The 15999-nt window shown below is 40.7% G+C and overlaps 1 protein-coding gene across 1 annotated transcript; it reads left to right on the top strand.

Annotated features, from left to right (window-relative positions):
- Positions 1-1727: 1727 nt before the first annotated feature.
- Positions 1728-15401, top strand: dnajb12b (DnaJ heat shock protein family (Hsp40) member B12b). The gene is made up of 9 exons (XM_084323841.1): positions 1728-1953; positions 3220-3382; positions 3726-3871; positions 4989-5162; positions 6498-6568; positions 9187-9296; positions 11077-11249; positions 14195-14337; positions 14448-15401. The coding sequence occupies exons 1-8, from the start codon at positions 1821-1823 to the stop codon at positions 14314-14316; spliced, it is 1092 nt and encodes a 363-aa protein (XP_084179967.1). The 5' UTR covers positions 1728-1820; the 3' UTR covers positions 14317-14337; positions 14448-15401.
- The last annotated feature ends 598 nt before the right edge of the window (positions 15402-15999 follow it).

Here is a 15999-nt window from a genome sequence, read left to right as displayed (position 1 = left end):
TATCATTCACATTCATTTTCCCAAATGTACAGGATGTGTCAGATGCGTGTGCGAAAGTTCCCAGCACTACGCTGGGTTTTACGTATAGCAAAACATTTCATATTGTTTCAGTATTTTCAACTGTTGGTGTGGTTGATATGTCTATTGTTGACATGTCTTATTTGTACATGAAAGTTTTGCTTCGTTCACACAATAAAGATGCTGTTTGTGAAAAAATAATGTATAATATCTGGACTCGGAACTAGGCAAAATCTGCATATGGCTCGCTGATAACAAACTATCATTACACATGGGCAAAACAGAGTCCATTCTCTTCGGTTCAAATAACAAACTCAGCAAGACCGACAGCTTCTCAGTTACAGTGGGTGACAATATTGTCACAAGGAAAGATGAAATTACCTACCTGGGTTCCATCCTAGAGGCTAATCTTTCCTGTGAAAAAAGGTCAACCAACGAACTCGATTCTTGTACCGGATCTCCTCTCTGGTAAACAAGAATACCCTGACTCTGACTCTGGCAGGATCACTCATTCAAGGGTACTACGACTATGCTTGCACCTCATGGTACCAAAGCACCTCAAAGGCGCTAAAAACAAAATTACAAACATCTCAAAACAAACTGGTCAGACTACTGCTTGACCTTACTCCTAGAACCCAGCTCACCCCTGCCCACTTTGACAACCTAGGATGGCTTAGAGTAGACGACAGAGTACAGCAACTTGCAATGGGCCTGGTCTACAAGATACACTACACGACCAAGGTACACATGTACATGTCAAAATACTTCCCAAAGGTCAGTGAATACCACGATCACAACACCAGAGGGAGCTCCACAAATCATGTTAAACCCAGATTCGGCTCAAACAAGGGACTAAACAGGTTTAGCAATTATGCCACATCAATGTGGAACGCCCTACCCAAAGCTGTAAAGGAATGTGAATCACTACCCACTTTCAAAACCACTCTCAAAGAACACCTACGGGAGACTGCAATTCGAAACTGGCCCCTGTAAATGTCCTAACCCAACCCCCTCCAATGTACAGTAAATGACCAAGTATGGTTTTGTCAATATTCCAATGTACAGTTTTGCTTGTACAGTTGTACAGTGTTCGCCACCCACCCCTCCTACCCAACCCCCCCCCCCCCCCCCCCCCTCCAATGTACAGCCCCCCCCCCCCCCCCCCCCCCACCTCCCCCAATGTACCGTTTTTACGTCAAATGTATATACTCTCTTTTCTGGACTCTTTTTGTATCACAAACAGTACTGTATTTGCAAATCTGGTATGTCATAAATGTATAGATGTAGCAGTACTGTCTATCTGTATGTCATATTAATTATGTCCTGATGAATTGAAAATGGGGGACCCTGATGTAAACAAGACGAAAGTCTTTCTCTGGTCTGCATCCCCTTAACAATTGTATGTATTGAGCTGTACTGTATTGTACCCATTCTGCAATCTGTTAAATAAAGTTTTCATTCATTCATTCACTCATTCGTGACCTCACGCTAATTGGACGCGGTGCATGGGCTGCCTGGTTTAATGAATCCCATGTGAAAAACACGTCCAACATTTGCAAGTAAGCAGATCTGTCTCTATCTAGTGGATGAAATATAAAGCACAGGTCCAACTCGTTATTTAGGATTGCAAGTACTTAGGCCCCCGCCGCATATTGATTTAGATATTGGGCCTAAAATATATTGCAACCTTTGCCGATTGATCCGAAAAATTGCACGCATTCCGCGCGCACAAAGCGCGTGCGCGTTCAGCCTGACGTCATCATCCAGCGTCTTTATTTACTTCTGGTCCAGCAGTAGCCGCAATGGAAGTAAACAGGGATGAAGCGGAGCGCTGCATTGACATTGCAACTGCGGCACTTACACATAATCAAACGGAGAAAGCCAAACGGTTTCTAGAGAAGGCGCAGAGACTCTTCCCAACAGATAAAGCAAAGGGTAAGATGCGCAAGTAGGCCGCTTTAGTTGACAAGGCAGCACGCAGCATCTTCTGCATCCCAGATGAGCATCGCACACTAGCTCCATCACTCAAGAGGGCCTGACTCCTGAGTAGCAAACGAGCTAGCTCGGTCATTGCGATCAATTATGTTGCTGATGTTTTGGTTATTGCTTGTGTCATAAACAATTGAAGCCTTGCGCCGAATGTTTCTGTAGCTCTCTTTATTCCAGTATGGTTGTCTGTAACCAATGGTAACCACGTTCAAAAGAAAATGCCCAATTTATGCAGTGGTAGAGTAGGTGAAACGCTGGAAAAGCATTGATGGTCTACTGTGAAGACACCAAATGATTATGTTTTTGGTTGATGTATTTATCGTAAATAAACACATAACAACCATTGTTTTGCACATGGCAATCGTTGTCTCTTGCACAAAATAATGGTTGCTATGTTACAGGCAGTCATCCTGGAAGAGAACTACATAAACATTCCATGCAAGGCCTCTATTGTACTAAGATGTTTTTTTTTTTTTTTTATTAAATTAGGCAGTGTATTGTACTGTGTCCACTGCTGCACCTGTACTGCACTGCATGACAAGAAGGACAGTTCAGAGTTTGTCTGTCTACATTGTTCCAGTGTGTCTTTTATAGTGAATAAGGCTAGTAATATTCAACACAAATCATTGTTCAGTCAGGCTACTTTATCCCCTTAGCCTTACATTATGCAATAATTGATGTTGGATATTGGATCATTTTAATATTTAAAAAAAAAATGTAAAGTACTGGCTGCACATGTTCAACTTCAAATTACTTTATTTTCCTTTCGGAAAATAGTTGGTTGAAAGACAAACATACAGTCACAATACACTCACCGCTATATATATATATATATATATATATATATATATATATATATATATATATATATATATATAAAAAAAAAAAGTTAAAACTACAATAAAAAGACCACTATATAAAAAAACACCAACTACATTAAAACTACAGTATATTAACCATGTGGAGCAGTTCTGTATGTATATAAATAATAGTAGTACAGGTACATAGTATATGTCCATCAGGTGGAAGGGGGAGTCTATTTTAAGTAGTCCAAAGTCCTTGGGGGGGGGGGGGGGGGCAGTCCGGCCTCCACCAGACCTAGGTGTTCAGCAGTCTGATGGAGGTTGGCACGAAGCTACCTAAGCCCCTTTTGTTCAGTGATGAAGCTCTGTATCGACGGCGATGTTGACACTTCCCTGACACTTTTTGTAGCATTGCTGGACTTGATAGAAAAGAATGGATTTACTCCCAGACAAAGTAGACCCTCGGAGGACAACGGGCACGCCGGGACTCGACATCGGCACAGGCCCAGCGAGGACAACGGTCCGGACACCACCAAACCATTCTCCTCAGATCAGTTGGAAGCTGTGAAGAGGTACGTAGAGATATTCATAATTTATTTCCCCTTAGATTTAGCTTGCACTACTGTGAAGCTTATGCCATCATCATCATCTGGAATGATGAACTCGAATGATTTTAGAGCCTAAATAAACACTTCTGTTTGAGCATAGGCATGTCTGAAAAGAATACCTGTTTTGTATCTGTATTTGTAATAAACGTCTTACAATAAATCGTATTGATTTTGGCCAGTGTTTGTGGATTGAAAATTGGATATGGGTATTGGTCATTAATTATTCATTATGCAAGTCTAGCGGTTGTTACAATTTCAATCTTTGAATTGCACTTGACATAAAGATGAATCTATTCTCCACACACAGGATAAAACAGTGTAAGGATTTCTATGAAATTCTCGGAGTCCAGAAAGATGCCTCTGAAGATGAACTCAAAAGGTCTTACAGAAAACTTGCGTTGAAGTTCCATCCTGACAAGAATCATGCTCCTGGTGCAACAGAAGCGTTTAAAGGTACCCTGAAAAAAAGTACAAAATTATTATACAAAGTTATTGGGGGCGACAGTGGCTCAGGAGGTAGAGCAGTCATTTACCATTTACCAAAATAAAACTCCATGATTAGGGATGGAGTCATGTATCACATTGCTGGATCCCAGCTGGTAATATGTAACGCTAGTTATAGATCACAGACAGTGAATTTGCCCATGAAAGTTGATGCTACAGAACAGAAACAGAAGTATCCTTTAAAGATAAGATATTCCTTTATTGATCCCCTTGGGGAAATTCAGGATCCCCTTCACATGTGTTTTTAACACTTTAAAGATGTTGTATATTGAGTAACAATTTGTTTGGTATGGTTTTTCCACCAAAAATATTCAATAAACTACTGAAAATGGCTTAGCAGCATCCCTACACCTTTGCTCTCATTGAGAATCCAAGGATCTATGAATGACTCGCCCCCTTCATCCCTCACATCTTCCCCCAAGCCGGTTGACTGTCTTTTTTTCCACCTAAACAGTTCGCAAAAAATGTGTTTCACCCAAACACAATACTTCTTAGCTCAAACAATCTTGTTATAACTAAGAGATTAGCTGAAATTGTTTTCGTGCATAGATCAGTAGATGTATCAACTTATAATACAAGTTTTATGTTAGCATTTCACGTGAGCAGTTAACATTTCCTGGATGACAGCATGGCTCGCAATAGCGACCATGATAGGTTCACACTTCACAGGATTAGTTGTGTTGAAGTTGTTCACAGGTGGCTCAGATTTTGAGGAAGTACAGAGAAGCCCCCCCCCCCCCCCCCCCCCCCCCCCCTCCAGTGAAAGAATGTGAAAAGGATGCCGGCTCTGGTAACAAGTTCTAAATAACAATAACTATTGCATTAAATAAGCATATTTAGAACCCAGGGATCATAGTATTATTCTAGATGTCTTTTAATTGATTTATTTTGGTTCTTTGTCTTTCTTTCACGATGTGAGCAACACACCAAGCCAAGTTCCTTGTATGTGCAGATATACTTGGCAAATAAACCTGATTCTGAGATGCAGTGCTTAACTAAGGCTATGTTTTTGCATTTATGTATTTCTTTGAAACTATTCAATATATTTTGTGTTGTTTCCAAACAGCTATTGGAAATGCATATGCTGTGCTGAGTAACGCAGACAAACGACGACAGTACGATCAGTGTGGAGAGGAGAAGAGGCATCCTTCAAGTCAAGGCGCTGAAAACGGGAACTTTGAGGCAGATATTTCACCGGAGGATCTCTTCAATATGTTCTTCGGAGGAGGCTTCCCGTCAAGTTAGTTTGTTTTTCACGATTCACTTGTTTCGTTTTCACGTCTCCAGCCTATGATATTCCCATTACCTAAAGGGGCACTCCAACAGTTTTGCACACATTCATGTAGTTTGACAGTGAATGAGTTTGAATATGGCCACCAGTGATGTCATCGGGGAGACAGGGACATTGAATTGTGTTGTCTTAATCACAGCACCATGGAATTATGTAAATTAAATTCTTTTAATACCTCACACACAAGGATTCATTGTCCCTGATGGCATCACTGGCGGCCATATTCACTCATTTACCCTCAATAACTGCAAACAAAAACGTGTGCAAAACTGTTTCTGGATGTGTATTGTGCAAAATAAATCAGCATTGTTTTTAGGTGAAGTGCCCCTTAAATTCATTTATTATTTATGAATTCAGGCCATTATTACCTCTTATACGTTGTGTACAAAACATTAGGAACATATTCCTAGCACTGGGTTACACCCTTTTTCCACAGTCCATGTCTCAGGACCTGTTTTAACTTGTCTCCTCTTTATTATCTACATCCTCCATCATGGTTGAAGTGGATTCAGGATCAGAGTTTTCACAGAATCTGTGTATTTCTTGAAGACTACAAATGATTAGCATTAAAGAACCCTTTACATTGTAAGGAAGAAAATAATAATCAGCATTCCTTCCATATTCTCCTACAGTCAGAAACCTTTGCTTTTGTCATAAAAAAGAGTGAGTGTTGCTATTGTTTTGTATACTCAATGTATGATGAATTGTAATCAGACCGGCAATACTGTACGTCATCCGCATTGGATGTTGCTCACCACACCGCTACTCTGATCATGCCACACCTCTTTTGGTCTTTTGGAGGAAAACAACTCTGGGAATGAACGGGGATTAAATGGCGTTTGTTCATAAACTACAATTTAGGGATATAAATCACACTGAAGACCATGAAGGCCCAGAAATAGTCATTACCTCTTAATTTTAGGTCATTTGGGGATTCATAAGCGTAATATGAAATGTCCATGTAGGGAAATGAGGAAATATCCTGCAGCTGACTGGGGGAATAGGCCTGAAAACGGATCAAACCTAACTTTTCACTGTGGCACGGACGCTCAATGGTGGCCAGTGTTGGAAAGTAATTGCTTGGCTTAACATGACGCACTAACAAAACAAATGTCAAAGCGTTCTGCCCCCAGTTTTTATACAGGCCAAATACAATGGCGGTCAATGGGAACGGTGTCTTGTGTTTTCCCCAAAAAAGTGGGCATGACCGTGGAAAAAAGCCAAAGTACCTGGATGTGCCAGTCTGATGAATTGGTTGCTGTGATGTTTTTGCTCCTCCTATAGGTAATGCTAATGTTTACACCAATGGGAGGATGCGTTACCAGAGGCCAGAGAGAAGAGAACGACCGCGGGATGTAAAGCTTTATAATACATTTCTTATTATGGTTCTCCTGCAGTTTGTACTTTAATCCTTTCAGGTGTACAACAATCTCATATGTGAGATAGTATTCTGAAAACGGAAGATTCTAATGGCGATGTACCAACGGCTGCTGGCCATTGAAAGTTATGGGGTTGTTTTGAAAAAGATCTCTGCACACCTGAATGTGTGACAGGTGCGTTGGAGAAAGGTGCAACTTGAAAACAATGTCTACTGAGTTTCAGTCTGTCTGACCTTCATCAGCTATATGGGCCACAGTGGTAGGTTACATTGCAATCATCCAATCAGAGGACCACAGAGACCTTACTCGAAGCATATAAGTCACTAGTCAGAAAATAGCATTACGATTAGAAAGATACAAAATGACACAATAGCTACACCCAGTGTTGTAGTCGAGTCACTAAATCTCGAGTCCGAGTCAAGTCTTGAGTCCCCAGTGTTCAAGTCCGAGTCACCAAAGAAGAGCCTGAGTCGAGTCCCCATTACCCTAGTCCGAGTCCAAGTCATCAAGGTTGAGTCCACTCCACTTTGGCAGTCAAAGAGCTGACATACAAATAAAAGATTTCTACATTAAACATACGTTTATTTACTTTGTGACACAATAGCCAAACAAATGCACTAGCCATCAACATCGTATGCCAAAGGATTTAGGGCTTATTACAAAAAAAATAATTTATTTATCAATTAACAAGTCCGAGTCCTCGTCTGCACCTTCCGAATGCAGTCAATGCTCGAGTCCGAGTCGAGTCACAAGTTCTGAAAATCAGTCCAGGACTCGAGTACTACAACACTGGCTACACCGATGCCAATAGATCCTAAGCAACATCCATGTAACCTTAAAACTCTCCCGGTCAGGTCAGGCGTGATGCCGCTTATATACGCCATGAAGATCGGACAGAAGGAAGTGTTGTGTGATCGATACATATCTCAGCAGGAAGTGAGACAGTGTGCAGGAGTTCTTTCCATTGTTTTCAAGTTCTAGAATGCCAAGAAAATATTCCAATGAACTTGCACCTGAAAGGGTTAATTATGTACTTTAGTATATTAAACAGCAGGGGGAAGCATTGAGTCTATATATATATATACAGTATACACACCCTACAGCCATATCATGTTTCCTGAAATGTATAATTTTTTACTAGTCTTGAAATACTTTGCAGTTGTATGGAGAAAATGCTTTTGTTTAATCTCAACACACTAATGAGTACATATTTTATGTAGTTGTAGACCCTCTGTCATTCCACACATATAGCCTATTTGTCGTTGTGAAGAATACTCTTCAACAGTGGAATGATACAGCCTAATTAATAGTCGCATACATACAGTACATACAACATTTAATTCCAAGCACTCGTTCTGATTGGATGAGAGACATTCCATGAGTGCTTGCTTAGAACCGAAGTCTAGGAACTGGTAGGTTACATTGCAACAGGGATTTGACATGTTTGAAAGGATTATGTAAAAGGGAAAAAATACATTTTTAAGGCCAGGAAAAAGTATAGGGTTTTTCTATTTAAAATGGGTTGGAATCCTGTATATTTAGCAATATTCTCTTTCTGTTTAAATGTCTGTTTGACTGAAAAAACAAACAATCTGCTACTTAAAGGTAGAATTCTTTGTTTCAATCTTTCTGAAACACTTCCTGTTACACCTCAGTCTCTGCCAAGAGAACCCATAGATGCGCAGGTCTGGAGAAATCCACAGTATCAGTTACTAAACTCCAACCCAAACATTAGACCAAAACAAAAAGTAAACAAAGTGCAATACAGAGCGTGGGCTCTTTTGCTTAGAGGTTGCTGTTTGACGGCATTACAGATTCTACTGAGTACAGCTCTGATGTGATCCATGTCGACCAGACCAGCTGTGTGTAGAGTAGAAACATTTATTATAGTGTCACTCAAATTTTGTTTTAAGAAAAATGGAATAAGACTATTTACAATAGAAAATTACCACAGATAGGCAGAAACGATAAACAAACAAACAAAACTTTAAAACACAGCATTTTCAGGCACACATATAAATATATATATTATATTTCAAACCCATTTATTCTCGAAAGGACAATTGAGGTCACCCTTATTTTCAATGTCGTCGAGACTTAGACATTTCAATGCATACATTTTTAACAATATAATAATAATAAATATTAACTATCCATTATAGCACTTTTCATACATGGACCGTAGTCCAGAGTGCCCCACAGCAATTAGTATAAAATGAACATAGGCATAAAATCAGCATACAGTTGACAGAATAAAAACAATGCATAAATTGGAGACATAAGAATAGGTATAAAAGACAATAAAAGTAGTGCAATGTAAATGTGCAGACATAGGAATAGGCATAAAATAAGCACAATAAATACAATGTTGCTCGAAGGCATGTGAACCCCCCCCCCCCACACACATCAATCCCCACCACATCCCCATCCCCAAGACATATATACACACGCACACTCAGTGGACACATTCCTAGGTAAATCTGTACACTTAATAAAATGGATGAAAAAAAATCTACAATGGATGATGAGGTCGCAGGTTTTAGCGTATGTATTGACATTATGTTGTGTCAGAAGAAATGTGTTTGTCTTTGCAGGGAGGCCTGGCCCTCTTTGTTCAGGTCATGCCCATCGTGATCCTGGTCATTGTGTCGGCTCTGAGTCAGATGATGGTCAACAACCCCCCTTACAGCCTCAGCTTCAGGCCGTGAGTGTTTAAATCCTGGCCGCGGACGCTTGCCTAAGAAGGAGGTTTGGCAATAGTGCTGAGAACACGGAGTGAGGTTCATTCGCTTTGCAAATCCGCAATAACAAAAGATTATTTTCAAGTTACATAATTGTTGAAGTAACCTAATGATTATTTCGTTCACAATGGTCTAACCCAGTGTTTCTCAAAGTGGGGGGCGCGCCCCCCAGGGGGGGCGCAGAGGCATGACAGGGGGGGCCTTGAGATTTATAAAAAAAAAAAAAAAGTATTCCAGAAAATTATCACTAAAGTGCTATCTGTTGCAGCTGCACTGTTCTCCATGAAAATACAATTTCTCAAAATCTGAAAATCATTATTTAATAAAACACAGAAAAGGATCACCAAGTTACTCTGGATAAAAAAAAACTTTACAGACAACATTGAGACAAAGCTTCCTGACACATCTCCATCCAAACTCTTGGAAGAACTCTTTGAAATCTCATCTGATACCACCTAGAGAGCTAGTTTCAGAGTGTGGTGCGGAGTACCAAGTATCTCATCTCATGGCCCACCAAGTATCTCATGATGCAGCAGTTAAGGTGTTGATACCATTCAGCACCACATACAGTATCTGTGTGAAGCTGGCTTTTCATCCATGACAGCTCTGAAAACAAAATATAGGGCCAATTTGAAAGGTCACAATATTGGTGTTATTTCAATAAATTTAAACATGGCCCATTTCATGACTATTTTGTTGGGGTGAGGGGGGGGGGGCCCAAAATATTTTGGTCCGCCAAAGGGGGGCCTGACAGAAAAAGTTTGAGAAGCACTGGTCTAACCAGTGGATTGGATTTATGCTTTTAGATACAAAAATACCTAATAATTCCTTACCTTGAGAGCAAGTAGTAGTTGGACTCTTTGTATCCAAAAAGTTGGATAATTTTGGTCAATACTGAAGACAAAACAAATGGCAGTATTATGTTAGCTAATTCAGTAATTGTTGGCTAATATTTCCAAGTAAGGGATGCCTGCTCATTCACATCAGTTCATGTTAGTCTGTTGTTAGGAAACAGACATCTTAACGCAACACCAGTTAGTTCACAAGAAACCAAGGAACTGTTTTATTAAAAGATTCCCAGCTCCATCTAAGTGACATGCCTTCCATGTCACGGCTCCCAGGTGTCTGGCTTCTCTCTATGCCTACAGTATATTTTGTCTCTGAGAGACTCATCAAATAGTTAGCGGCCTGCCTCTCCTTGTCATTATCAGTACAATGTATGTTGAGAGAGACTGTGTCTGGCTTGTTCTCCCATGTCCTGGGTTTATGTTTATTCAAGGTTCCCATTAGAAGCACAGAGGTGTGCCTCTAGCCTTCCTGAACATAGAAATACAATACAGTACAGTAAAATACATACATAATATGTATACGGTACATACATGTATATATATATACATACATATCAATGTACACATATACAGATATACATACATTAGATAGGCACACATTAGACTCAGCTTCTTCCCCCAGGCCATCAGAACACTCAACACTGATCTCATCGCACACACACACACACACACACACACACACACAAAGGTCACTTTAAAAAACTACTGTATACATATTTGCACATATTTATATTCTAAATCCACTGTATATTATAACTTTTTTACTTCTTACGTTTAGTACTGTATTTTATTCGTATTACTTTTTTATCGTGTCTATTTTCTATTTTATTGTTTGTATTTTTGCACAATCCAGGCGGGCCGCTCGTTCACCATGCCTGTGCTTTTCTCCCTGAAGGGCGGCAGGCCACGTTCAGAAGAGGCTGACGGAGGCGCTGAAGGTGCCATACTATGTGGCGGACCACTTCTCCAAAGAGTACAGCGGACTTAACCTGAAGACTCTGGAGAGGACAGTGGAGGACGACTACATCTCCAACCTCCGCAGCAACTGCTGGAAAGAGAAGCAGCAAAGTACGTATGGCCTCGAAAAGAACAAAACATTTTACTTTATTCAACCGTGTTGCTATGGCGATGTGTTTTCATTGTTCCCATTAGCCCAGTCATGCGATTGACCAAGGACGAAAAATAAACCAAATGTGAGAACTGAATAATTGTAACGATTTAACAGCAATCTGTCAACCTCACTGAATTTTGATTGTCACGCCTCTTTTGCAGGAAAACAACTCTGGGGTATAAACGGGGATAAGATGGTGTTTGTTCATAAACTACAACTTTAGGACAAAACACAGGGATATGAATGTTAAAGGGGCTGCATTTATATAGTGCTTTTATCCAAAGCGCTTTACATCTTACGCCTCACATTCATCCATTCACTCACACATTCACACACTCAAGTTTCAAGTTTCTTTATTAGTTGTCATACAGAAGTACAGAATACTTTTATATAAAATGCTTCTTTCTGTTATGCTCCAGAGATTGTGCTAGATAAAATAGATAAGTATAAAATAAATATAGTAAGTATAAAATAGAAGTCAAGTACGTAGACAAAAGTGTTCAATATATACAATACATATATACAATGCAGAGTAGAAAAGTAAGTTACAATTCAATATACTATACAGTACAATGCAGAAATGGGATGAGGTACAATTTAGGTACAATTTACAGTAGGGTGTAATGAGGTATGGGTTGTAGTGCAAATTCTTTACCAATAAATATAAAGTGTGTTTAGGTGTCTAAAGTGGGTGCTGCAGTGAGTTGTTTGTTTAAAGTGAGTGGATGTGTGTGCTGTGAGTGCATTTGATAGTTGTTACATAGTGTTATTGTCATTTAGCATTCTGATGGCCTGAGGATAGAAGCTTCTTCTGAGTCTCTCTGTGCTTGCCATGAGACTCCGGTATTGCTTGCCTGACCGCAGCAGTTCAAAGAGGCAGTTGTTTGGTTGGCTGGAGTCTTTGATTATTCTCTTAGCCTTACCCATACACCGCTTGTTGTAAATGTCTTGGAGAGTGGGAAGCCCACCTCCAATTGTGCGTTCGGCTGAACGGGCCACTCTCTGTAGTCTGCTACGGTCTTGTGCAGTGCTATTCCCAAACCAGGAGGTGATATTCCCAGTCAGGATGCTCTCTATTGTGCATGAGTAGAAGTTCTTAAGGATCTTCTGACTGACTTGGAACTTCTTTAGGCGCCTAAGGAAGTAGAGGCGTTGCTGTGCCTTCTTCACAACACTGTCAATGTGTGTGGTCCATGTCAAGTCCTCGGATATGTGGACTCCGAGGTACTTAAAACTGTTCACTCTCTCAACCGGTGCCCCGTCGATGCTGAGGGGGCTGTAGTCCCTGACCCCCGACCTCTTAAAGTCCACAATCATCTCTTTTGTTTTGCTGACGTTCAGGGAGAGGCAGTTCTCCTGACACCACTGCGACAGACCACTTTACCTCTTCCAGGTAGGCCCTCTCGTCGTTTGCAGAGATCAGGCCCACCACTACTGTGTCGTCAGCAAATTTGATGATTGTGTTGTTGTTCCACTGTGCCACACAGTCGTGTGTGTACAGGGAGTAGAGGAGGGGACTCAGAACACAGCCCTGGGGGGCCCCTATGTTGAGAGTGATGGATGAGGAGGTGCAGTTGCCTGCTCTCACCACCTGGGGTCTGCCCGTCAGGAAGTCCAAGACCCACTGGCAGAGGTCATAGTTCAAGCCCAGGTCCCTGAGCTTGGCTATGAGTTTGGAGGGGACTATGGTGTTGAATGCTGAGCTGTAGTCGATGAATATCATTCTCACATAGTTCCCCTGCCTCTTGTCCAGGTGTGATGCTGCTGTGTGCAGCACATGGGCTATGGCGTCCTCCGTGGACCTGTTGGGGCGGTATGCAAATTGCAGGGGGTCCAGGGTGTTGGGGAGGGAGGAAGAGATGTGGCCCTTTACTAGCTTCTCAAAGCACTTCATGGCTATGGAGATGAGAGCTACAGGGCGGTAGTCGTTGAGGCAAGCAGGCTTGGATTTTTTGGGTACAGGGATAATGGTGGACTTCTTCAGACAGGTGGGGATGACGCGTGATTTCGAAACCTAGCCGCATTTCTCGTAGACGCTCTCTGATTGGCCGACGCCTGTTTCTACTGATTGGTTGAGCGAAGCCCCTCTCTGATTGGTTGAGCGAAGCCCCTCTCTGATTGGTTTAGCTCGTCACGCGGCAAAAGGCGAGGCTAATCGCGGAAATGTAATGTTATGTTCGAATCCGTAGAATACATATTTATCAAAACAACTACCAGATTCACTCATAACATTATTTCTTGTGACAACACAGCCCAGCTGTCAGAAACTGTACATTGAGGGGGTTTGAATCAAAGCCCTATCGAAAGTACTCAAGCTCTACTGTCTTGAACTAGTATAAAGCATCAATGTGCAGAAACTGTACATTGAGGGGGTTTGAATCACTGTACATTGAGGGGGTTTGAATCACTGTTTACACTCCCCACTTACTGTACCATGTTCTACATATAGAACCTCATCTCATGCACCGGTTTGAATCAAAGCCCTATCGAAAGTACTCAAGCTCTACTGTCTTTAACTATAAATGTTTACACTCTCCACTTTTACTGTACCATGTTCTACGTATAGAACCTCATCTCATGCACCGGTTTGAATCAAAGCCCTATCGAAAGTACTCAAGCTCTACTGTCTTTAACTATAAATGTTTACACTCCCTACTTACTGTACCATGTTCTACATATAGAACCTCATCTCATGCACCGGTTTGAATCAAAGCCCTATCGAAAGTACTCAAGCTCTACTGTCTTTAACTATAAATGTTTACACTCCCCACTTACTGTACCATGTTCTACATATAGAACCTCATCTCATGCACCTTGTTGTGTATCCTGTTTATTTATCCTCATTATTATATTCAGAGTTATACTGTAAATATAATTTATTAATCATATCTGTCTATTGCAGAAGAAGGCATGCTATACAGAGCTCGGTATTTTGGAGATAACGACCTGTACCAGAGGGCCCAGAAGGCTCGCACGCCTAGCTGTGCCAAGCTATCTGAGATCACGGCTTCATTACACGGTTGAAGCCGCTATCACACTTGATAGGTAAGCTATGTTTCTTCTTACTGCTGATGCTGTTTAACAGAGAATTCTTGCATTTATGGTTTTTGAATTTAATGTTTTAAAACAACACTTTTTTGCTGGGTTTTCTCCAGGTTTACGGAATCAACACAAAAGAAAATGTTATTGGCTGTAAATATTTAAGCTTTAACAATCAGGACATTGAAGACGACACAATGAGAAACACTACAAACCAACGAACCAACCCCTCTATCCTTCAGAATAATGGTACGTTCCGCAACATAACTAGGAGAACTGGCTAATTCCATGTCTGTGAAAAATTGGGACCTGGAGTTTTATCATGTTTAGTCAATGGAAAAACCTAAATGAATAAATAAATATTAGGGGTGTGATTATACACACAGGACACTATTTGATTCAATACATGATACTGGGTTCACAATTCAATATTGTCACGATATTTAGAAAAAATATCTTATCAAATTGTAAACAAAATGGTGTGTTACAGTAACACGTTGTAGTCTAATCTCATCCTAAATGGCCATAAATAAAAGGTTTAGCTGAGTCTGACATTCTCAGGGCAGTTTTGCTGGTACAATTAGAGGTATAGCTAAGAAATAATGGATGAGCTAGTATCAACGATCCGTCTTTTCATCTTGTCACATTTTCACATTGCGATAATACTGTGGCACAATACACTGTCGCACCCCTAATAAATATCGCTTGTCCTGCTGAGGTCACATGATAACCTCCCATGTCCCAATGTTGACTTCCCTTCATGGTTTTAGTATGAACGCAGGAAATGAACCCCTAAGAACATTAAGACAAGATGCAGTCCTACCGCTGTCCTTATGTAGCAAATGATAGATACCACAGAGAATGCTTCCTCTTAAGTCTTCTACAGTCAAATATGTGAGGGTGATCATGAAGTTGAGAGCAATTTTGTGATTTGACTCCACGTGGCACATCCTGAACCTTTGAAACTATGCAGGGATAACGTGTAACCTCTAATGAGTATACTCCAAACCCAAAGCTTGCCAGACACTATATAACATGCCTGTTGTCTTTGCTGCCGGATGTGAATACGATCAGGATATTGCCCTGTACACATTACATCCATCATAGGTATTTATTTTGTTCAAATAAGTGTTAAAGGAAAACTCCAACATTTTGGGAAATTAGCTTATTTAACATCTTCCCTGGAGTTAGACAAGAAGATACATACCTTTTTTGTCTCTGTGCGTGCATTTAGCTTAGGGAACAGTCGCTCCGTTAGCGTAGCTTAGCTTCATCACTGGAAGTGGGCGGAGTTAGAGCCTGACGTTCCCTACAGTGCCCTACAGTCACGAAATACACTCCATATACAACTCCAAAACGTTCCTGTAAACATGTTGTGACCTGTGTATTTACCACGTGGAGAAATAAAAAATAATTGAATTCGACAATTACGTTTTCTAAGCAAATATACTCTGAACTATTTTTTGCCTAACGACTCCTCTCTGAGCGCAGCCAGTGATTTCAATGTGTCGCCGTGATTGTTGACATTCTCATTCATTCAAAGGATCCGAACCGATTGAAGTTTATGGATACCATGACTTAAAATCCTCTTACCTTGACGATTAAAAGCCTCCCCAATTTAGAAAACCGTAATCCAATGGCTGGTATTGATATACTGCACGCTAACGG

Source organism: Notolepis coatsorum (genome assembly GCF_963971535.1).
Source record: "Notolepis coatsorum genome assembly, chromosome: 10".
Taxonomy (NCBI): domain Eukaryota; kingdom Metazoa; phylum Chordata; class Actinopteri; order Aulopiformes; family Paralepididae; genus Notolepis; species Notolepis coatsorum.
This window is presented reverse-complemented; position numbering and strand designations above follow the sequence as displayed.

Coding starts and splice junctions, on each gene's coding strand:
- dnajb12b (XM_084323841.1), top strand. CDS start 1,821: ATGGAAGTAAACAGGGATGAAGCGGAGCGCTGCATTGACATTGCAACT. Junction 1,954..3,219: donor CCCAACAGATAAAGCAAAGG/GTAAGATGCGCA, acceptor CACTTTTTGTAG/CATTGCTGGACTTGATAGAA. Junction 11,250..14,194: donor CTGGAAAGAGAAGCAGCAAA/GTACGTATGGCC, acceptor TGTCTATTGCAG/AAGAAGGCATGCTATACAGA.